The sequence below is a fragment of the Peromyscus eremicus genome, chromosome 8a (assembly GCF_949786415.1).
Source record: "Peromyscus eremicus chromosome 8a, PerEre_H2_v1, whole genome shotgun sequence".
In the NCBI taxonomy this organism is placed as follows: Eukaryota; Metazoa; Chordata; class Mammalia; order Rodentia; family Cricetidae; genus Peromyscus; species Peromyscus eremicus.
The window spans coordinates 14504502-14529002 of NC_081423.1; the positions used below are offsets into that span (position 1 = coordinate 14504502).

Genomic DNA, 24501 nt, shown 5'->3' on the forward strand with positions numbered 1-24501 from the left:
AATATTGCTTAATGTAAACTGTGAAGAGAAGAAACTTAAGTAAACATTTATAGTTTGAATAAGAGAATTTCATTTTTCCCAAATTAGATTTCTTTTAAATGTCTAACCTATAACAGTATAAATTGTGAATTTATATTTTTCAGTTCTAAGTTTAGGGAAAAAATATAATTGTTTTATTCTAATGGTTTTTTGTATACCTTTTGTGAAACAGAAAGAGGTTATAATAGAAGTGTACCTGGTACATGGTAGGTACTCAGTATAAGCCAGTTGTATCTGAGTTATAGTAAATTTAAAACTATAACAGCTATCCTCATGGAACTTTACATTGCTTGAAAAACAATCCCCCTCCCCTGCTTACCAGTGATTTTGTAAAATAATTGAACATGTAAGCATCAAGTAATTATTTGTGATGTAACTAGGGTGGGTTTTTTTTTGTTTGTTTGTTTTTTTGGGTTTTTTTTCCTTGTTAAGAACCACAGTTGTTCTTTCCAGAGTAGGTTGCAATTCTTCAGAGTACTGACTTTGCTGTTTACATTTTTTTTTTTTTTTTAACCACCAAGCTCACTGTAGTTACTTAACTGGGTGCTTGTTGAATGATAAGCAGCTATACAGCAACCAGGAAACCATTACTGTGGCTTCTGGAATCAGCCTGCCTGCCAGGGTCTCCCTGGAAATAAAATACCTTTGGTGGTTGGTTGGCCTCTCCAGAACAAAATATATCAAGTGGCTGGTGCTTGCACAGCTGACCGGCTACACGCAAAGCCATTCTTGTGCTGGAGTAGTCATCTCTTGCTCCCTTTTCATGGTGTTACTGCTTCGTTTTTTTGTTGAATGATGTTGAACATAGTTTTGATTATTTGAGGCTTTGTCTCACAACCTAGATTAAGGATGCCATTGCTGTCAGAATTTCATATCTATAGTTTGGTAGTTTTCTGTTTGTGTTCACTGCCAGGGAAACAAGGAAGAAAAAGATAGTACTATAGTCAAGAGTAGCACAGATCATGTGTTAAATGAAAGAAACAAAGGTAATGATGAGAACCATCCTCAAATTAAAAAATAATAGTGATAAATTGTATAACACAGATTTGGGGAGATAAGAATCAAGTAGAAAAAAATGTCTAACCAACCTGCTTGCAGGAAAGCTGGACGTGATTCTTGGCTTCAAATACAAAACATTCTAATTGAATCCTACAAAATGAATTGAATATTTTTATATAAGCTGTGCACATTGGAGTAATTAGAAAGGGGGAGAGAAATTGGGTGTCACATTAATTGGTATTTACTTTGAAATGCATTTTGGGTTATATTCAATAATTTGCACTTTGTATGAATTTAATTAGATGCTATGTGCCCCAGGTTGTATTTCAGATGAAAATGGGGGAGTTTTTGGCAATAAGCAGTTGTACTATGTTATCAAATTGTTTTAAATAAACTAGACAAAATGCTCACTTCTATGAAGGACAGAATTGGAAACATTTCATCATTACGACGATAATGTTTCAGTGTGGAAAAGATGTTAGCTATGGCATTATTTAAGTCCCCAGAAATTACCAGAGGAATACAGGAAGTCCCCTTGCAAGAAAATACGCATGCAGGAAGAAATGGGTGGCTGGCCTCGGTGCTTGCATGCTACCCTTCGGGGAACCACTTCAAAGCTCCCTGGCTTATTTTACAATTAACTTGTTGATTTAATACGCCAAGGGAAAGAGTAAATGGAGAACCTCCAACAAGCTGTTCAGTGTAAAATATTTGAATAAACAAAAACCTCTGCGTTGTTTAAATAGAGGTAAATTAGCTTGACAAACACTGAAGAGGGGAAATGTAGAAAAAACTTGTAAGTAAGCTCTTTGTTTCGTGAAGAACCAAATATTAGTTGCAAATGTTCTTCCCACTAATAAATCTGAGCGTGTTAAGTGTCAATAGTCATATCAAGCCATGTGTGCAAAAATTCTGACACTGAACCACTCAGAAGTATTTAGGTAGGATTTGAGTGAGCAGTATGTAACATGTACCTCAGGTATTTTAAACTGTAAAAACCAATATTTTTTTAAAATGGTGTTTATGGATGTTAAGATAGTTCTGTCTTTAGGAGTGAGGGTAACACAGTATGTGTTTTCATGACTTGTAACAGTAACTGCACTTGAAGATATTTATTGCTGACCTAAAATTGAGGAATTTTATGTAAGAAGTTAACTACTTGAGTAACAGGGAAAGAGTATTCTACAAATAGCAACTCAAGGCAGAATTTTAAAATACACAGAAAGGAGCTTCCCCTTTTTACATTACATTTCTTTGCATGTGTGCATGTCTGTGCACGCGCACTCAACCTGTGATAAGCTTGTGGAAGTCAGAGGACAGCTTGGAAAAGGCGGTTCTCTCCCTCTGCCGTGTGTGCTTCGAGAAACAGCATGAGGTCATAGGGCTTGCCGGCAGGTTCTTTGATCTGCTCAGCATTCTCACCTGCCCTCCTTTATTAAAAATAGCAAACATTTATTTACAGATTTGTAGTTTGCAAACTGCTAATCATGAGTACGACACCAATTTCTTTACCCTTTTCTAATCATTCTAATGTGCCTACCTTATATAAAAACAGTCACTTTGAATGTGCTTTATATTTCAATTCAGAATCACATTCAGTAAACTGCTGTCATATAAACCTATTATCCTATTTAAACCTCACAACAGACTGCATTAAGTAGCCATCATTCCATTCTTTATTAATAAACTGAGGTTCACAGGTACACTTACTTGCCCAAGGTAGCCATCAGACTACATATTTTTTACTCACTTCCACCAAATCATTCCTTCACCCTTCACTTTCTCAATCAAGTAAGAAACACAACATTTTCTTCTTTTTCATTTGAACTGTTTGGACCAAATGATTGATTCTTGGCTTGTGAACATTGAGGGGGAAACGAGAGATTACTTTCTAGGAGTCTGTGAAGTAAACAGATTCATTCATGTCTATGGTTTTTCCTGTGTAGATGAATATGACAATCCAGTGAAGGTCAGATGAAATTTTTAGATGATGTTCTGTGTCTAAGAATTGGGCAAAGCATTTCTTTTCATGGATTAAGGAATAGAAAGGTAGGGTGCTGAGGAAGACTTAGCAGGTGAGGGGCTTGATCAGAAGTAACTAATGTTCTCATAGATGAAGAATACATCATCATTTCACCTGTGCCCATGACTTGGCAGAGACTACCTGGAAAGTAGACGTGGGAGAAGGGTGGGAGAGTGGGCAGTGGGGGTAAAAAAAGCAGCTGGAAATACTTAGAATCCATAATGAGATAATTAAGACTAATTAGCTGGCCCTGTAGGCAGAAAGCAGCCCATTAAGTCCAGATCCAGTTTTAATAATGTACCTGGTTTTGAGGGTAGAGTCCAGCGCACCCTAGGGAATAAAATGCTCAGGGTGAAACTTTGAGGTTAGATTTCTTACCAAAGGAACAGCAACTCTGCACTGAACAATGTGTTTTTCTTCCAAAAACTCATGTGAGTATTGTGGTTTTCTAGAACTTTGGGAACCTCAGTTTTCTCGTCTATTAAATGGAGATGCTTCTAGGATCACCGTGTGAACTGAGTGCGGAACTGCAAGTGCTTAGTAACTGTGAACTAAGAAACACTTCCTGAAAGTCGGCAGCAAACCACTGTGGACATAGTGTCTGTCAGCTTACTGGGTTTTCTGTGGTGATATGGAGTCAGGTGGCAGTTCTGCAGCTCATCAGTAACTGTGAAACTCTTCCACAGTGCCTGTCTCACCATACTGCCCTGGCTGTACCACTTCACACCCTGGGCTTCAGTTCTTAGCTCTTGGAGCAGGAATCAACTATTTTAAACTCACCACCCATCAGATTTGTTTGGTGTGAGGTTGATTGCTTTGGGTGCCGTTTTGTTGGTTTAGTTTGGATTTTTGAGGCGGGGTCTTATAGAACCCAGTCTAACTGCACATTCACTATGTAGCTGAGAGTCCCCTCAAACTCTTGATCTTCCTCTTACCATCCCTCAAGTGTCCAAGGTTTGAAACTGTGCACAACAATAAATGAAATGTACTAAAACTCAAATATTTGGCAGCTAACATATTAAGAAAACCCCTATTCTGAATGTTTTCTCTGAAGGAAAAAATTTTTACAACATATAAAAACAATAACTTTTCTGTTCAACCTCATCCCCAGAAACCTAGGAAGGTGATTTGTTTGGGGGTATCCTAAAATCCAAAAAAAAAAAATCTTTTCTTTTTATGGGTAATGAAGAACTTAAAATGTGTATTAATATACTAACTTACCTTTCAGAGTTGGTGGTAGTTTGTTAATGAATATTTTACCTATAAATCATATTCGTTTTGAGACCTCTGACTTACTAGAAAAAAAGTCAGCCTTATTCATAAGATCCTGACATGTACATTTTGCATAGTAAATACATCACTACATCCTTGAGTTTGAAACTACAAGACATCTCATGTTTCTTCTTTTGCATCAGAACCAGTAAATGGTACCTCTGTAGACAATATGATCGAGGAAGGGAGAAATCCTTAATGGATGATGATTAAAGTAGCCAGTTTTCCAGCTTAGGCAGTAAGACCTAACCCTGCAATCACACAGGAAGAGCACTAAGTGCAATGGAGACACTGCTGATGACCTCCCTCCTCCACTGGCCTCTTTAAACTCGCTGCTGCCTAGGGATCCTGCTTTCTCCACCAGCACCACGCTTCCTTTTACTCTCTTCTGTCTTTTGCAACTCCAAATTCAAGAGTCTGTGTCAGACTTCATTCCGTAATTTTGATATCTTCCACTCCATCAGAGATACTGGGGAAGAGCATGAACTTAAGAACAAAACAGATGATCAGGATCTCAGATCATCACTGGCATTTATCAGCTGGAAGATATTTGGCAAGCTACTTAATTCTTTTGGGCTTCTCTGTTCCCATAAAAAATTGAGATTGTAGGATTTTATGGGATTGTGAGTTCCAACAGTTTGTTTAATATAGTAAGAGACATGAGTGTGTTCTTTGACTAAATTCAGTACTGAATTCATCCAGACCCTATTCTAAATAATGGAGAGAGAGCTGTGATCAATGTAGATCACGTCCCTCCCCAAAAAGGTTGTATTCTAACAAAGAAAACAAATGACAACCTCTGTAAGAGGTCCTGGCCAGTCATGCAACTCCAGTAAGAACAGGAAAGCAGGTTGGAAATGACGGTGGAGGGAGTCACTGGAGATCCAGTGGGCAGCGAAGGCCTGTGAGTGTGCTGCATAGAGTAGCACTGCTGCTCACGTCCCTATTCATTGGATTTTTTTTCACGTGATGAAATCATTGGAGTTTTGTTTGTTGTTTTTCAAGACAGGGTTTCTCTGTGTAGCCCTGGCTGTCCTGGAATTCGCTCTGTAGATTAGGATAGCCTCAAACTCAGAGATCCATATGCCTCTGCCTCCTAAGTGCTGGGATTAAAGGCTTGCACCACCACCACCCCTCTGAAATCTTTATTTTTTTTAATTTTTATTAAAATTTAATTGAAATACAATTGTGTCACTTCCCATTTTCCTTTCCTCTATCTTCATCCCCTCTCATGTCTCCTCTCCCAGCCCTCTCATGTCACTTCCCACGCCCTCTCAAACTGATGACCTCTTTTTCTTTGACTGTTATTGTTAGACACACACACACACACACACACACACACACACACACACACAACTTGCTTAGTCCATTTAGTATGGCTTATGTGTATATTGTTAAATGATCTTGGGGCTGACCCCTTAAGGATCTCATCCCTGTAAAAGCTAATTCTCCCTTTCTCAATAGTCACTAGTTGTTATTTGTCTAGGGGTGAGACCAGGTTAAATTGAGCCCTACCCCATTATCATGTCTGTTAATATTGTCATTATTCAGATCTTGTTTGGGCAGCCATATTATTGATGTTATTTAGGAACATCAGTGTACCTTCCCTGTTATTTCTGAGATTCAGTCTCCTTGTCCTCTGGCTCTTTACCTCTTTATGCCTCCTCTCCCTCCATGTTTCCTGAACCTTCAGTGCAGGAGTTGTGTTACAGATATTTAACTGAGTTCCCCACATTCTGTTGATCTCTGCATTATGACCAGTTGTGATTTTTCTGTAATGGTCTCCATTTTCTGTAAAGAGAAGCTTCTTGAGAGGTGAGAGCTGCACTTACCTGTGAATATAAGGAGAAGTTTTAGAATGCAGTTAGGAATTGTGCTGGTCTGGTAATAGCAGTAGTAAGTTCTCTTCTAATATCCATGACCTTAGATTTCGAAGACCAGGCATGGTTTCCTGCCCATTGAGTGGGCCTCAAGAATTTGGATTCGTGAAATAGATGGAATCTGGAAGATTGGTTTATCTGTAGCTCAAAATATAAAGTTAAAATGCAGAAGCTCTGAATTGTGTTTGTTATGAATAAACATCTGTTTGCATTGGAAAAGTCGAAGCTTTGTTGCAGAAGCTTCATTCCCAAAGGAAGGATATTTATTGGGCTGGCAGTCGTGTGGTCACACTTTATTTAATTATCATAATCACCTCTCTAAGTCCATGTTGAACTCAAGACAACGAAAATGCTAATGGCTGTCATTTATGAAGTGCCAGCAAGGGGAGGTACAGATGCTTTGTCATTTAATCCTCACAGCTAACTTTATGAAGTAAATATTGTGTCTCTTAATTACAAATGAGGACACTAAAGCTTAGATGGCAGACAGCTAACAGTAGCAGAGCCAGGACTGAAGCTTAGTTTCGGAGTGTCCTTCCCAGCACTCTTCTGTCTGCAGGAATAACTCTCACTGTTCTTGTTAATAATCATCTTTAGAAAACACTTTATCATAGAGTAAGATTGTGTTTTTAAATTCAATGTGCATGTGTAGTCTATACCTAGGATTTGACAAGAGTCACTTCTACTATTTATTAGAGTAGGCTTTTGTTTTTTCCTAGAATCTTTTTTGGGTTTCCTTTGTGGTGGTAATATTTGAACTCAGGTCTTTCACAGATGCTAGGCACTGTTACTGCTCTACCATTGAGCTACCTCCCAAGGCCCTTTTTTAAAATATCAAGAGTTTTTAAAATAATAATAATAATGTAACAGGTTTTCAAGTAGCTGAGCCTGCTTTTGAACTCCTGATCCCCCTGCTTTTACTTCCAAGTACTGATATTATAGGCTTGGACTTTTTTTGTTTTTGTTTTTGTTTTGTTTTGTTGTTTTGTTTTTCGAGACAGGGTTTCTCTGGATCTCGCTCAGTAGACCAGGCTGGCCTCGAACTCACAGAGATCCACCTGGCTCTGCCTCCCGAGTGCTGGGATTAAAGGCATGCGCCACCACCGCCCAGCTAGGCTTGGACTTTTAATCAGACCAGACCCAAGACTTTGGAAACTTGTTGAACAACTGTTTTTCATTCAAACATAGTACCTTCCTAGTAACAGAAGGCACTGTTTTCGGAGCTAATACTGCAATACTAGTACTTATATACTATAAGTCATAGTATATATGAAACATCTATTTTTCATGTATTTTAACATTTAATCTTTACAGAAACCTTAAAGATAGATAGTTTTATCTTTATTTTGTAGATGAGGAAGCTGAGATTTAGTGATTAGTAAAATACCCAAGGTTAAATAATTTTTGGTAAAAGTCAGATTCCTGAATCTGTGTACTGTAGAGCCCTGCATAATCACCCATCACAGGAAAACAGTAGCACACTATGGCAGCACACCGAGGCTAAGCCCAAGATAGTGGCCAGTGTAGGCTTAGTAGTTAAAAATTTACATATGCACATTATAAATTTCTTCTCCTTCAGTGCATGGAGGCCTTGATCAAATGGTGATGGTATCATGTAAGTGGCTACAGTATTGCTGGTATTATTAAATGTGTAATTAAAAATAAGGGGGACATACAACAGACACAGGAAGGAGATGAAGTTCTTGTATGTAATGTCTGGGAAGGGAGTAGCCATCTTTAGATGACATCTTTGGATGCAAGCCTTGAAAATAACTTCTGTAGCAAACAGTGCTGGATATGAAGAATGATATGGTCACATAGCCACTTGATAGAGCAGAGATTATAAATTGGCCTGCCTTAGTCTTTACCTAAGATCTTAACCTGTGACTAGAACACCAAGAAAGATTGATTGACTTTTGGCATCTTTTTGTGTTCTCCATTCTGTTGGATCTAAAGACAAATTATATAGGTTTTAAGAGGAGAGGGAAATCATAAAAGATGAGGGTCAACCAAATCAGCCACCACTGAAGAGTCAAAAACTCCACTATTGATTGTGTGTGTGTGTGTGTGTGTCCTTGGACTTCATCATCTGTATAAGGATGAGTACATCAGTTTCTCTAAAGTTGACAGGCGTCTGAATCATCTGGAAAGCTTGCTAAAACAGTTGCTGTTCTCTGCCCCCAGAGATTCTGATGCAGTAGAGTAGGTCTGGATTGGAACCTAGAAGTTGGCATGTCATAAGCCCCAGGTAATGGTCCTGCTTCTAGGGCAAGTATCAACCATTGAGGACCACTAGTCTCTTCTCTGAAGTTGTTTACTATCAGATGCTGTATTTTAAAACCACTAATAGCTCAGAAATCAGAAGGTCTGAACCATATAGTTCTCTTCTAAGTGGCACTTTCAGCAAGACATATAAGCTTTTTCTGTTGTTTCATTAGTAAATGGTTCCCTGTGGCATAAGATGAACCAGAGTCCAATCTAATTTCAGAGAAACCAATTTTGAAAAGAATAGTATGTGTATTATTAGTGTGTGAGGATTCTGTTTTGACAGAATTCTTAAGGAAAATATAGGTCTACCTTTATATGAAAAATTAATAGGTAATACCTCTTTTTACTCTTGTCCGTAATGAACAGGAAGTGTTCCGGGGAGAACAATTGAAATCTAAATGAACCATGAGGGGACCTCATCCTTTTGTCATTTATTAATAAGTTAATTTTTAAAGATTTGTTTGTATTTATGTATGTGTGTGTATTTGAGAGTGTGTGCCCCCAGAAGAGGGTGTTGGATCCCATGGAGCTAGAATTAGAGGCAGTTGTGAGCTGCCTGATGTCGGTGTTGGGAGCAGAACTCAGATCCTCTATAAGAGCAGCAAGTGCTCTTAATTACTGAGGCAGTTATCTCTCCAGCCCCCATAAGCTAATATTTTAAAGAATATAAATAAAAGAAAATAATAACTTAGACTATCTGAGCACTTGAGTCTGTGAGCCCTTTGGGGCCTTGGCACCAAAAGAGAAAAAAGGAAAAGGAGAGAATGTTTGAAAGTAGGGAAACTCTGGGGGCCCCAGGAAGTAAAGATGGGTGGAAATGCCTGGGCATGAGTCAGTTAAGAGCCAGTAAAAAGATAGGGGTGAAATGGCTGTTGAGTAATGTTGCTGTTTCATTTGGTGTAAAGGACAGAGAAAAACTAGAATGTTCAATGAGCCAAAGCACCAGTTGTGGCATGGATGGGATGCAGGCTGACCTCTTCACAGGAACATTTCTAAACCTGAATGAAGCGCTCAGTGTTGAGGCTGATGTACATTAGCATGCATTTTAAACCATAGCAACCCTTTTGTTTCTTCTGTAGGTGAAGATGAGGATGAATTTGAGAATTTTATGCTGCCTCTCACAGTCTCTTTTGAAACAGTTTTGCAAATATTCAACAACAACTTTAAACAAGAAGAAGTGAAGGTGAGTTTGTTTCCAGACATGAAGAAGGACAAGTATTCTTTCTCAGTGCCTAACACCAGAGAAGTTTCTTGTATATTTATATACATATGTCTCGGGCCCACATTTCTAAGTAATATGTTTGTGAGACGTGCTTTAATGTAAGCACTTTTCTAGTTTCGGATGCAAATGAACTGTGAGGTCAGTGACTGGCTTAGGACAGTCAGTTCAAGGTTAGATGGTGCAGATTTGTCTCCAGCAATGCACACTGACTATGATAGCACAGTTCTCGTGGACAAACCACTTTAAACATTGCTCCCTCCCATTCACCCTGCTCTGTGTGTTTCAGCATACCCATATAGAGACATGCACACATGCTAAAACCCTACATCTCTGAAGATTTTTTAAACAAGAATTTATATAAATCAAGACTTTATTAAATGGCTAGGCATATGTGTATAAATAGGATCCAGTCTTGAAGTGTTGCATTCTTAAACTGAACAAAGTGATTAGGATAACTGATAGCTAAATAAGGCTTTATGTGCCTGTGGGAGCCATATTAGGATTGATTTGACAAGTCAGTTCAGCTGTGGCAACAGTCATAATATCTAAGACAACATTATGTTTTATTAGTAAAATCCTTAAGTGTAGCAAGCTGTTTGTGACGGAACAGCCCCATATTTTAACGTGGGGGATGGGAAGCAGGAGCTTTGCCAAACAGGAATAGTGTCTCCTGAAATTACACTGCATTGGAGCTATAGTAAATAGATTGGTACTGATTATTATTTTTAAGAATAATAAAGACACTCCAGAGAAGTAGGTACCCTTGTTGGTGATGCCCTAGTCACGTGTTATTGTCATTTGAAATAGGTTGAAATGTGAACCATCTTTTCATGGCGTCTCTTCTCCTCGTCCCCTCCCTCCCTCCCTCTCTTATCCTTTCTCTCATATACATGCACACAAATACCATGAAACCAATTAGAAAAAGGTGGCTGTTACTGATATTTAGACAATTCTTCTGTGAACAAAATAATTACCCACATGCTATACCTTTTAGTTTAAAATAAAGTTCTTGAACTATATGCTTATCAAGATAACATAGTCATGAAATTTTAAAAAGTGAGATCTTAGTTTTTCTTTGTTTATATGGTGTTCCTGAATTCTTTGTCAGTTCCTAGCCAAACTAACTATATTTTTTAGATGTCTCCAAATGCTTCTGACCAACAGAATCTTTGCAGCTTTTAAGTAGCCCTTGCTGCCCCTTACCAAAAAGATTTGGTGAGGTTAAAAACTGCCATCTTTATAAAAATTACATTTGTCTCATTTGAAGATTTCATTATATTCCAAGCCTGTTTGGATGTAATTCCATCTAGTTTGATAGAAACCATCTTCATAGAGTCATTTTTAATGGAGTTCCAGTGATATATCCCTAAACTAGCAAGTTCTTAACGACCCTGGAAAGTGACTGCTTGATTACACTTTAACGGTATTTGCAAATAAAATCACAAGTAATTAAGGGGAAATCTCCAGGCTTTTGAGCAAGTTTGATGCATGATAACTGCCTGATTCAGCTTCATCTAGAGTAATGCTGTGTAGGCAACAGCTACTGAGATCAATAGCAACGTAATGATAGTAGCAGAATTAAGTGAGTAACCTGAGAACTGTGCCTCAGAATGCATGCAGCTGCCACGAACCAAGGCCACACAGTGCACTCCGTGCTTCCGTCCTAAATGTTCATCAAAAGACGCCCTGCAGGAAAATGGAGTTAGATGCTCTTTATTGCTGATCGTGTCTCTTGCCACATTTATCAGGGAAATTGGATTAGCAGTTGGCAGCTGCAGGTAGACAAGATTCTGCAGTGATTAAATATGCAGCTTGGCTGCATTTGTTGTGACAGACCTTTAGTAAATTCTACTGTAAGCACCATCTGTCTAATTTGTATGAAGAAAACTTGGTGCTTAAAGCTACCAATAAGGAACGAAATCTGTTGCTTTATCGTAAACAAAACTTTTGCATTAATGCTCTTAAATGTAATTTATTAGGTTAAGGCTATTTTTCTATCCTGGTGAATAAATAATACATACAAAGGTGCTCTCAGGTATTCATTTTGCAAGTACTAAAGATAAAAACAGTTCTGTTTTGTCCTCTAATAAAGTATTTAGTATTCCAATCCACAGGAGGTGATGTTGTTAAAATATCTTTATGAAAATGCTTCAGGACTGCCAAATTCATTTAATTTGCAGCCCTTACCGGGTCATCTAAATCCCTATTTATAGATACTTTTCAAATGCAGAGTTTAGGACCTATGGTGCCAAACTGAGATACTGTGAGGGAAAGAAATGCTGAAAAGCCCTTATTTATAACTTTGTTTTCCTTACTTAGTCCTAATAAAATTGAAGAGAATGTTGAATTTTTGTCTTGAGATTTTGTTTTGTTTTGTTTTCGGTTTTTCTTTCTCCAAAGTCACAGGGAAAGAAAGAAACAAAACAAAACAACAACAACAACAAATCCTGATTCCGGAGTATTATTTCAAAATGTTTCATGCTTCCCACCCCCCCATCCTTTTATCCATATTAAAATATAGTGTGCTGTTACTCTAGCCCATGCATATTTTTCAATTCAGCCATGACGTCACGGGTTTTAAGGAAAATGAATGAAAAACTTCTCAGAGGAAGAGGAGCAGTTAAATAGGAACCTGCTATCTTTAGTCCCTTCGTAAAAACTCCCCGGTGTTAAATTATTTAAAATCCTTGATTTTCAGCATGCGCACATTAAAAGTTTTCGCACTAAGTGCCAAATGTTGCAAACAGCACTTTAACAGAATGATTTTGCTTTGATCCCTGTAGCAGTTCCTGAATAATTTATCACAGGTTATTGCCTTAATTCTGGAGAGGGATAGAGCAATAAAGGCAGATGAAAACACTCCAGTTGAAACACCTTGGGGCCTGCTCATTCCTCTGACACGGCTCTTTTGTTGGAACTATTTAGAGGTTATTAAGATGTGTCTCCAGAATTAAGAGTATGCTGTAAGGATGAAGACAGCCATCTTAATTCTAAAGACAAAGCACAATGACCCTTCACCTTCTTTTTCTTTGTTGTTATTATATAGTAGAATTATGAGGATAATATTATAGCTGCCCCAGTAGTACCACTACAGTAAAGGGTCTGTCAGACTTCCCATTAGAAACCCTGTTTGGGGGTCAGGGTGGAAGGAGCTGCGTTTCAGCTGTTTCCCAGCCCATCCGTCTCACACTTGGCACACAGACAACTGTTCACCATGCCGCGGACTGAAGCTCTCAGCAGTTTCTTCTTGAACTCTCCAAAAGGGAGTCCATAGGAGTAGATCACTAGACCTACCCCACTCCTCAAATGCACCGCAAGAAAATTATTAGAACTCATCACCTTTTAGATCTGCCCCCCACCCCCAAGATTCGGGGTTATTTGCTAGCTAGTGTGAGCTCCTGGTTAAGGCTGTCTGTTTCATACCAGAGCTGAGTATTGAGAAAATTCTCCTGTAGAGTTGTTTATGTATGTGTGTAGACTCTATGCTGCCCTGAGAGGACTGCTTCACCTTATAGTGAAGTGTTTAATATAATGAATCTGTTTCTTACATTAACATTACACTTTATAGCTAGAGTGAATCTATCTAAAACTTACGCTTAGTTTGTTATATGCTATCTCTGCTCTGAAGTAACACTTTCCAAAAGTAAAACATTAGTAGAATTTTATGGCCACATTTTACTGTATTAAAAAGACCATAGGTTTGCTTAATTAGAGCATTTATATCAACTTGGTACCTTCAAGGAAGGAAGTCTGACCAAATAAAAATTAACCTTTTGTATGATGACATTTTATGAAAAGCCCTTTGTACAAAGAATAAAGTAAAATTCATGGTTCTTATTCACTAATTTAGAATTGAATAATGGATATCTTATATGTATATGGAAACTCAAAATTACCTGGAGTAGCCTGTATAAGTGTACATAAAAATAGAATTTTTAAAAAGTGCTGTAATAGATGGCAAAGCCAAGTAGAATCCATAGGACAGCATAGACGGCAGCCAGAATGCCAGTATTCAGAGGGCACTTCATGGACGGCAGATTTTGTTCTGGAGGCTGCAAAGAAGGAAGGAAGCTGAGAAAGAGACTAACTAGTTCTAACTGGTGAAAAAAACTGAATAATAAGCAATTTTAAAAAGTAGCAGTAACATGAGGTAATTGTGAGGAGCCTGCCTGGTGACTGTAGAAGAGCAGAAGCTGATGATGTTATGGGAGAACACTAAATGAGTCTTTTTAAGCAGAAAAAAATGAAATTAGTTTTCAGATTCAGAACTTTGGGTTCCCATCATTCTGTAAACTGTTAGAAATAGAAATTGAGTAGTCCCCTGGACAACATCCAGGTACATTGAGTTGCCTGTTAGGGAGGAGGAGCAGAATGTCTGACTGCTTACTATAATTTGTTCCTTTGAAATGTCCTCCATAATTAAGATGGTCAAAATTCATTGCCTACTTGATAACTTAGGCATCTTACTAGACAGATTTCTATTCATTACCAAAGTCAATCTGTAGAGATCCTGAGACTATCTTCTGGCTTACCATTTCTACTGAAGCAGTATATTCAGAAATCACAGTTGCATATCTCAGCAATCCCACCTCCTTGTTGGGCAATTATGTTTATTCGTGCTCTTTGTTCTGACATTCTAGCATCTGTTCACGGGTTTTCTTTTCTCTTCCCAATCATCATCCTAAGGACAGCTTAATTAAGAGTCCAGAGTATGAGTCAGATCTTTTTTATTCATGTCAAGGAGGTTTGGTATGGCTTCCCCCTCTCCCTTCTAAAACCATTTGTGAACCACACTTACTATTTGTCAAGCTATTCCTAGGCATTTTTGCACACAAACGGATTTCTCATAGCAGGTCTATAGAATGGCCATAATTATAATTAGCCCCTTTGATAGATGAGGAAACTAATGGGTAAACTGCCTTGCCTTTAAGAATTAAACAAAGAGTTCAATTTCAGAGTCTTATGACATTAAATACAGAACTTTTTTCCTTACATCATTCACTAACTTGAACAATATGGCTTCCTTTCTGAGTATATCATAATGCAGTAGGTCACCTCTTGTCCTGAGTTATTGCAACTTTTCTTTGGGGTCTTTAAATGCCAGTGAGTTTCTAGGGCAGACTAAATTGTATAGTGAGATTGATTTTAGTCAAGCCAGTTGGTTGAGATTTGTTATTAAATAATGTCTAGACTATATATCTCTTGTGAAATTATGAGTCCTGGTTTTTTTTGTTTTTTTTTTTTAATTTGGCAGTATTCAGATAAAACATATATTGCGTCTCAATGTTTCTGTGCTCCTGGAATTAAGAATTAGCTCAATTTATAAGAAGCAAAGTGGAGTTGGTCAGCAGATTGATGGTCTGTTTATTAAAGAGTCTATGGTTTTCTATGGAAAGGGATCTGAGCGAGACATTTTAGCTAATGAATCAGAATCAGATATGTGGTCATTATTGCCTGATTATTACTCCATCTGCTCTGCGCTAACGTGAAAATCAATTACTGTGTCTCTTTCCCACTGACAGCGTATGTTGATCGGGCTGGCAAGAGATCTTCGAGGCATTGCCTTTGCACTGAACACAAAGACCAGCTACACCATGCTGTTTGACTGGATGTATCCTTATTACACTGTGACAATACCAGCTCTGTGCACAGAGGGATGCCAGGCCCCTCTCTTTCGTTTAATAGTGTGGCACAGTAGGGAAGAGGAAACAAAGCTAAATGAACTAATGTGTAATCAGCTAAAAATTACAGCACAGTGGCAGCAGTGCAGATAACTGAGCACAGCATTTCGAGACCCAGCTCAAAGAGGTCACTTTTTTGATAAATACCATTAAATATTGACAACTTAAAAATCACTTCCCTCAAATGATTGTTTATGTTGGGGCTGCAGGCATCATGTAGCTAATATCTGTACTTGTGATCAGTGATTTGTACCATGTGGTATTTTCTGAGGAGACTTTGAAGTCTCTGTTCCATCTCAATTAGCAGGGCTGAGAAGGTTAGTTTATCTTTTCAAGATTTTACTCAAAATGCTACAGTTGGCCATCTGATGAGGATGTTAACAGTCATGAAGGTGGTGGGGATAAATGTCCAGGATTTGTCATTTGCTATAAAATTTGAATTTACCATTACTAAACCATGGTATAGATGGGAGGAGGGGAATCCCTATATAGAAATGCTTCATCACATAAGAATAAAAAGAGACAGATGAGGTTTGAAATCCTAGCTCTTCAATTACTGTGTAAACCTCAACAAATCATTCTATTTCTTGGAGACTTGATGTCATCATCCAGCAAAGGAGACAGTCTAGTATCCTGGCTTACTGTGGCCACTAAGATAAGTAAACATTCTGTCTGATGTCTGACACACACACAATGACCATAAACATTTTTAACATGTTACTAGTACTCTAAGTCATCTTTGATCCTAACAGGAGATGACTGTTTATACAAGTCATTGAAGTATGATAGCTTCATGCCCTTTATATTTCAAACCAGCAGCACCTAAGAAAACTCTACTTTAAAGCAAACTGACTTGTTTTATTTTATGGCTTGCTTTCTTGAAACAGTGTTTCGTGTAGCCCAGGTTGACCTCAGACTTGACATGGAACCAAGGATGAACTTAATCTCCTGGTCTCCCTGCCTCAGCCACCTAAGTATTGAGATTACAGACCTGTAACATGCCCAACTTAATTTACATTTGAGGGGTACTATTTCTCTCTTGCTTTATTTAAGTCTTTCTTATACTAACTTTCTTTATATTTTGTAAAGGGAACATCTTAAAAGCAATGTACAGTGACTGTGCCATAGTTATGGCCCGAAACATAACAGATCTGAGCATATTTTAGATCACCACACATTATGAAAATTTTTAAACACTAATGTTAGTAGAGTATTAGTGACTTATGGTTTTAGTTGCTATGGAAACCTACTTCCTCATTTATTTTCTTAGAGATCATACAGATAAGATTTTTTCATGGCCCTGAAGACTCAACTACATGACTTATTCATATAATGTATGTGTCCAGAGGTTATAAATTTAATCATTAGAAAGTCTTAATTTAATCTACTAAGGATAGACCAGATACATATGACCGTTTTATTTCTCTATACACCCATTTCCAAAATCAAAACTTTCATTTATTTGGAAAATCATAAAAGCCTAATTTTGGTATGAAAAATTGCTAATTCACTTGAAAACAGGCTCTAAAGCCAGCCTGTCCAACAGTTAATGGGTTTTTTTCCTGTTTACCAGTTCTAAGAAGAGCCAAGGTCAGAAACTCCCTCCTGTGTCAATATAATCTGGTTTCCATTTCAGCATTTGTCCAGCAGATGGCAGAAACGGAAAATCTTGGGATGCGGTGTTTTGTTTTGAACTAGAAACCAGTATCTCTTCCATTTGACCATAGATGTTGAAGTTATTGGGGTCAGGAGCAAAGGGCAAGATGTCACTTAAACGGCAAGCTGTGCTACACTGCCAGATGCAGTGGCTTGCTACTGGCCTTGCTTATAATAATTGAGTTTCAGTAGCAAATCAGCTTCCTTGGGAAAAGGCCAAAGGCTTTTCATAATTGTATTGACAACAAAATGAATATGATAAATGGTGTTCATTCAGTTGAGACAAGATTTATAGTTTTCCTTTGGGCAAGGGATGAAGAGCAAATATTTATAATAATAGTAAAATTTGTTTAAAAGTTACATTATTTGATCATTCAAAAAGCTTTATTAAAATATTTTGAAATACTTTTAACAGTTTCAGGTGATAAAGTACAGATTCTTTCCAAAGTATTCAAGTAATGTAAAAATGAATAAGTATATGATTTTTTAAAAATGCGGATATGAAAGTCATTTATTCTTCCTGAAATATTGATATGTCAAGCCGTCAGTGATGATTCCCACATTACTGCTGGGGAAAGTTTATTTGCCTCTTATCCACATAGATGTGTGTTCTTAATTTGTTATGCAATCCTTAGCTTGCAGAAGAAACATTCCTGTAAGAGCACATGTCATCGTAAAGTCAAAATACACTTTATTTATGATGATTGTTTGATAAAATGCTATTTTAGTGTTTAGCTATTTAATTCAGAAGCATCTCTATGAACACTGACTGCATTAGCTGTTACACAAACTGCATTGCTTATCACTCCATCCTTCCAAAACTAAATGGCCTGAAACCACACAGCAACCATCTTGATAATTTTCCCGTGACTAGAGAATTCAGCAAGAAATCATTCATTTATACCTTTGCCCCTAAAGTAAGAATGCAACAATAAGAAAACTACCTTAGAGTGCATTGAAAGACATTATTTAAACCTTTCCCAGGCTATACTTAGATTAAGGTGTCAAGAGTCCCGAGGGAAACTGAAAAAATAAGCAAATGTATCATTTCCATGCACTCTGATTTTCATGATGTTGTGAGTTCACACAGGCAGTCAGTGCTGTTTATTAACATCATAAGCACATACACAAACCCAAAGCAAGACTATGGGAGATGCAGAAGAACACGAGCTCCCTAATAAGACAGTCTTAAACTCTAGCCTTGGTTTTACCATTTCACGACCTGTGGGTCTTGGGTACATTACTTTGAGTCTCTCAGACACAGTTCCATGAGACAGGGCTAATAATCTCCATCTCGTAGTTCCTTGTAAGAATTGTTGTGATGGTGTAGTTATGTAAAGGTCCTACTGAAATGTCTGGTACAAATAACTGTCTCCACTGTCACTTCTTTTCCTAAAACAATTAACAAAGGACTCATACTTGCTTCCTTAATCAGCAAAGTGAGCTTCCGTGGCACGGTGTGCTTGGTTCTAAGAACAGTATAGGTTAGGTTACTGACACAGAATTCTTACCTCAGATAAACTTTTTAGTTCAAACGAGTCCTGTGTGTGACTGACTTACAACAACAGAGGAAGCTGTAGATGCCATAACAAGAACACAGACAGGGAAGAGATGTCATTTATCTGGGCATCAGGAAGGCCCTGTAAAGGTGACCCTATCATCTAACTCTTGCTAGGTCAAGTAAGACTGGACCCTAGAAAGTTAAGAAGAGACTGTTTCAGGTGATCATCACTTGAGGGGTAATAACGATGCTTCATTAGGACATGGCTTACCTCATGGTTAGAGAAACAGGTTGTCTGGGACCCTTGACTGTCAGACTCCAGAATGTTTACCCATGTTGTACAGGCAGCATGGAACCTGTAGAATAAGTTCTGATGACTTTGATGGATCAACATAATCAGAAATATATCTCAGTTAGAAAGTAGTTGGCATTGTATGTGAAACAAGTTAAACAGGAGAAGAAACAAAACCTAAACAAGCCACCATTGAGCCAGCATTCTTGGGAATGGGGGGTTTATGCATAAGAAATACAAGAATAAATTTCTGCTCTTTAGAAGTTTGCGATTAAGTAAGCATGCAAAAGGAACCCTTGTTGACCAACTAAGTGCATATGTGTTATAACAAAGACATGTGTAAAGGATCACATGAACATTTGTGAAAAATTGACAGTTATTTTAGGCAAAATGGGAGAAGTTTCCCAGGAAACCAAAAGTCACAATAAGCTTGAAAAGATAGGTTACCAGCCAGGAGAGAGGAAAGGTGTCACACAGCACATGTCCCTCATGGATACAGCAAAGACATTGGCATGTTCCTGGAGTACCTTAAGATAGCCTCTGAACTGCTAGACTCTTTCTAGTCTAGACCACAGCCTCAAACCCTGATTCCCTAACAGTTTAATGAAAAAAAACTCACGTTGTTTTATGTATTACAATGCTTTCTCATCTTTCCTAATTATGTTCATTTTATTTATTTTGTGTGTGTGTGTGCGCGCGCGTGTGCACATGCATGCTCGTGCCACAGCACACACAAATGGAAGTTAGAGGACAGCCTGTGGGAATTAGTTCTTTCCTACACCACAGGGTCCTGAGTATTAAGTTCAAGTCATCAGTTGCAGCAGAAGCACCTTTACCCGGTGAGCGATCATGCTGGCCCTTTTTATTTTCTTTCACGCTTTTTAAAAATTACATAGATCACTTTTTCTACTATTAAATCTACAAAGAAAACAGTTGTGGTTTTTATCCTTACTACTTTTCTTTGTGGTGCAGTCCCTAGAAACTAATGATGACTGGGTGGTTTACTGGGAGGACACATGGGTGGAAGTAAAGCTGATGCTTGCCGCTTTCTCATACTCAGCATCCTGTCTGCTGATGTCACCATTAGTGCCTTGGATTCTTTTCATTTGTCTAATGCAGACCTTTGGTGTTCATTGAGAAGATCTAGGTGAAAGAAATTAGATCGAGGCCCCTTCTACCTAAGGGCTCCTCTTCTCTTCCTCCTGCCCACATATATGTAGTCCTCACCAGGCCACTGGAAAATTAAACTTGGGTTTTGATTCTCACTCTGTAATCTGAGCCTGGCACTCTCACTCCAAAGCCCTTTTAACCTCCCTGCTTAGTAGACCTCTGCTCTGCTTTCCAATAATCACTCATTTTCTCTGTGGCAGTCACCTCTGTCAGAAGCATATTAGAATTGTCACTGCTCTCATTCCACACAGAAAAGAGAGCATCCCCTCATATCCCCTGGTCTTATCCCAGTGTGAATACAGCATGCTCTAAAAAACCCTGGTGCTCTGTCTTTAGAGTTGTTTGCAAGGTGGACTATGTGGGCCTCCAGTGCTCTTAGATTTGGAACTTTGTGTCTGTTTCCTGATGATCCCAGAGTTTGTGCTTAAGCTATCTCTTTCCCAAACTAGGAGAGCATCCTTTACACACCTGCCACTCTGATGAAGTATGATAAAAACTATGTCTTCTTTCTAGATCCCTGGTCCTTAACACAGTTCATAGTATGTAGTATCTAGTGTCTATTAAACAATAACAGCTTTCCTAGTACTTAGACAGAAACAGTAAACTATCTGACAGTTCAGATCAAATTTCTGGTCAAGTTAGGGGGTTTTTGTTTTTGTTTTGTGCGTGCGTGCGTGCGTGCGTGCGTGCGTGCGTGTGTGTGTGTGTGTGTGTATGTATGCGTACACACATCACAGTACATATATAGACATCAGAATACAACTCACTCTTTCTATCATATAGGTTCTGAGGATCAAACAGTAGTTTTTATTTTTATCATTTTCATCCAACTGACTCTTCACTTAAACATACCCACTCGCTTCCTGTCTTCACTCCCTGCCCTTTTCCTTTGTGGTATTTTCTAGCATGTATATTTACTTTACTTCCTGATTATTAGGATATAAATCCCATAAGGGAAGGCATTTTCCTAGTGGTTTTGTTCACTGGTATCTCTGGAGAGACTAAAACAGTACATTTGAGGAGGGCTTCGCAAATACTTGTTATGGAAACTGTTTTGGGGGATGCAGCCTGAGCATACTGTCTCTCCTGGGAAACTGCTGCTGTCCCACTTGTAGGGGCCCAACACTCTAGGCTGTGGAGGGCTTATTTTCACTATTGTAGAAGTGGCTTCTTAAAGCTCAGCATGAAGTGCTGTTTAAACAGTGAAGACACACTTCTATCCACGTAGGCTCTAGCTCCTTTGTAGGTTTACAACGGCAAATACTGCGGCCTGCGTTGTACTGAGCCTGTACATAGGAGACGACCCTGGTTTCTGCACTCATAGCACTTGGAATGGAGAGATAGGTTCTGCGGTAGGGCCAGCAGAGTCGTACCTAGGCCTCCTCCCACCCAGATAGGCTAGCAGGTAGAGTGATGCTGGGAAAGGCTTTCAGGAATCATTGGCAGCTGTTTTGGAATATGAGGGAAGAGATGGTTGTGGAGCATGGATCTCAGCTCTTTCAAAGCTAATGGGACAGGCAAGTCGTGCAGACAGCCAGCCCTGATTCTCAGAGGATGTGATCAGGAGTGCCCATTGAGCATAGGTGAAGAAGAGATTGGTATCTTTTGACAAAAATAGAGAAGACATCCCAGAGACGTAGAACATGAGCTGGTTATTGGAAGACAGGATGAGGCCGAGGGAAGCAGCATATAGGAAAATGGGCACAAGTAGTGGAGTCCCATAACATGCAGGGAGTTGGGACAAGCCCACCTGTACATAGGGCAGAAATGTTGAGGTTGGAGGCAGAACAGCCTTTATGCCTTGATGAGGAACGTGATTCGGTGGGTGGGTGGGTGGGTGTGTGATAGGGCAGGTGAGTGTTGTTATGTTGAGGTTTTTCACCATAGAGCTCTATCCACACCACACAGAAAGAACTGGTGATCCAGTTCATCACTTTCATCTGAAACAAGCACACACGTGACTTGGAAAGAGACTTGGGACCTAGCAAAACAGGAAGTGAAGGCAGTGCCATCAAGCTTTTCTGCTCTAGTCTGAGGCTTTAATCCTATGTTGTGCATTTGCCAAGAAGGAGGCCAAGTGAAGCCAGCAGAGATAGGTCAGGTTTTCATTATTATTATGTGTATTAACAAGAGTGCTTAGCAGGCCAGCCATGGTGGCACACACCTTTAATCCCTGCACTCAGGAAGCAGAGGCAGGTGGATCTCTGTGAGTTCAGAGCCACCTTGGTCTAACTGATGAGTTCTAGGACAGCCAGAGCTACGTCATAGAAAGATCCTGGAGAGAGAAAGAATGCCTGCATGGACGTTGAGCTACTCTTAGCAACAGTGGCATTGAGCAGGTTGGAACCACCACCATCTACAGAGCTAACAAGTGATGTGGTGCCCAGAAGGTGGCACATTAATAGCAGGTCAGATCCTTTATACAGGGTAACAAACAACCCAGATGTTTCTTGGAGCTCCAGTGGTACCAAAACAGAGACGTCAACAACTAAATTAAAAAGAAAAAGACAGATGTAGGTGATCTTGAAGCAGGGGTAGATCTGTAATATTTACTGTTATTTCTCTAGGCTTTGTGTTTTTTAACTTTTCATAGTAAGAAGTCTTTTTCTCAGTATAATACTCAGAAGCCCCAAAAATAATGACTGAAATATATTTTTATTTCTCTTAGCTAAATTTACTTTCCTTCCCTATAACATTAAGCATAATTCTTTAAGCATATTACTTACATGCTATTTAAAAGTATATCTTTGACTTATACCTAATATCAGGAATAAAACAATTTAATTTATAGGGACAAATAGGTTCAAACTTTGTAACTACTCCAAAAGTATAGCTGTATAGTTAAAAAAGAGTAATTTATATAATGCCATTGTCCACGAAACAAAAGAAATGTGGATTTTTGTTTGTTTACTTGCTTGTTTTAAAATGCCACTAATTTACAGTAATAAGTTTTTGTTTTGTTGTTACTTGGGGAGATGGTATCCAGGACTTTGTGCATGTTAGTTGGGTTTCCTGTCACTAAGCGACATTTCAGGTTCTTTGCCCCAAATTCTTTAACAGACTTTCTAGGTATCCAGCATATCTCCCAGTTCTTCAGAGAGCTGTTGAGCGATGGTATGGAGAACCAGCATGTACTACTCCTATCTTAAAACTTCTAGCAGAACTGATGCAAAACAGGTAAGCAGCTGTGCAGTCCGCAGACGACAGCTGTGCAGTTTGCAGAGCTTGCAGCTGCTCGCTGGAGATTGTCAGAGTCTCGCAAGAGTCCAAGACAGTGGTCTGTGATAGCAACAGACATGAGCTTTGAAAGGAAGAAAGTTACCATATACTGTAGGGGTGTGGGTCTGAAAAAGATGAAGAATGAATAGTATATTTCATAGACAGAAACTTTGGGAAATAGGGAAAGTTGAAAGACTACAGCCACTGTTATTTAAAATACTCAAAGTCACAAAATGGACGGGGGGGGGGTGTATTTTAAGTACTTCTTTACTTAGCTAAAATTCTGTAGAATTTTAAATAAGGAAATGTGATCTCTGAGTTGAGAGGTTGTAGCTGGAGTTTTCTCCAGTCCCACTCAGACCCAAGTAAACACACAGAGACTTATATTACTTACAAACTGTATGGCCGTGGCAGGCTTCTTGCTAGCTAGATCTTACATCTTAAATTAACACATTTCTATTAATCTATAAGTTGCCACATGGCTTGTGGCTTACTGGTACCTTACACCTTGCTTCTCATGGCGGTGGCGGCGGCTGGCAGCTTCTCCTGACTCAGCCTTCCAACTCCCAGAATTCTCCTCTCTCCTTATCCTGCCTACTCTATACTTCCTGGCTGGCTACTGGCCAATCAGCGTTTTATTTATCAATCAATCAGTGCAACACATTCACAGCATCCCCAGCAAGAGGTTTTACTTTATGAGTAAGGAAATTGAGTCTCAGGGCAGTTCACTGGCAGATGATTGTTTGCCCAGGAACTGTGAAGATGTCTCTGCTTACCTCTGAGCATCCTTCTGTGTTAGGTACATGTATTTGCAGCCACAACACTTCTCAGACCTTCTGATTGTGCAAAGTGCTGCGTTTATAAATACTAACCACGATCTGGCAAAGGGGTGGGGCACTGTAGCAACCTCCTGTGTTTGCTTCTTTCACATGTGCCATTGTGGATGTGGCCTGGCACCAGGTACCTGTCACCTGGCCATCCTGTTTCCGTAGTGCCTCTCGCGGACAGCCAGGCGGGGAAGGAATATGAGTTGCAGCCCAGCTTCCCTGTGTTGCTGAGTTGTTCACAGCAATAATTCAGTTTTTTCTCTTAAATGAGAGATGGACAAAGATTTGTGAAAGAAATGTATTTTCTTTTTTTGAAAGCGCTTAGTTTTTGTTTTTGTTTTGTTTTAGTTTTTTCTCAAGTACCTTAAACATTCAGAGAATATGGGCTTTATATTTAATATTAGGATTATTTATAATTAAAATTGTTAATTAGACATACATTACAAAATAGC

At 38.8% G+C, this 24501-nt stretch overlaps 1 protein-coding gene across 2 annotated transcripts in view; it reads left to right on the forward strand.

The window, feature by feature from the left end:
• Ranbp17 (RAN binding protein 17) overlaps window positions 1–24501 on the forward strand; it is a 321777-nt gene that overhangs the window by 228595 nt on the left and 68681 nt on the right. For both annotated transcript variants that reach the window (XM_059270225.1, XM_059270226.1), the window contains 3 exons: window positions 9561–9664; window positions 15226–15314; window positions 23073–23180. In XM_059270225.1, coding sequence (XP_059126208.1) covers window positions 9561–9664; window positions 15226–15314; window positions 23073–23180 — 301 coding nt within the window. The remainder of the gene's footprint in view (window positions 1–9560; window positions 9665–15225; window positions 15315–23072; window positions 23181–24501) is intronic.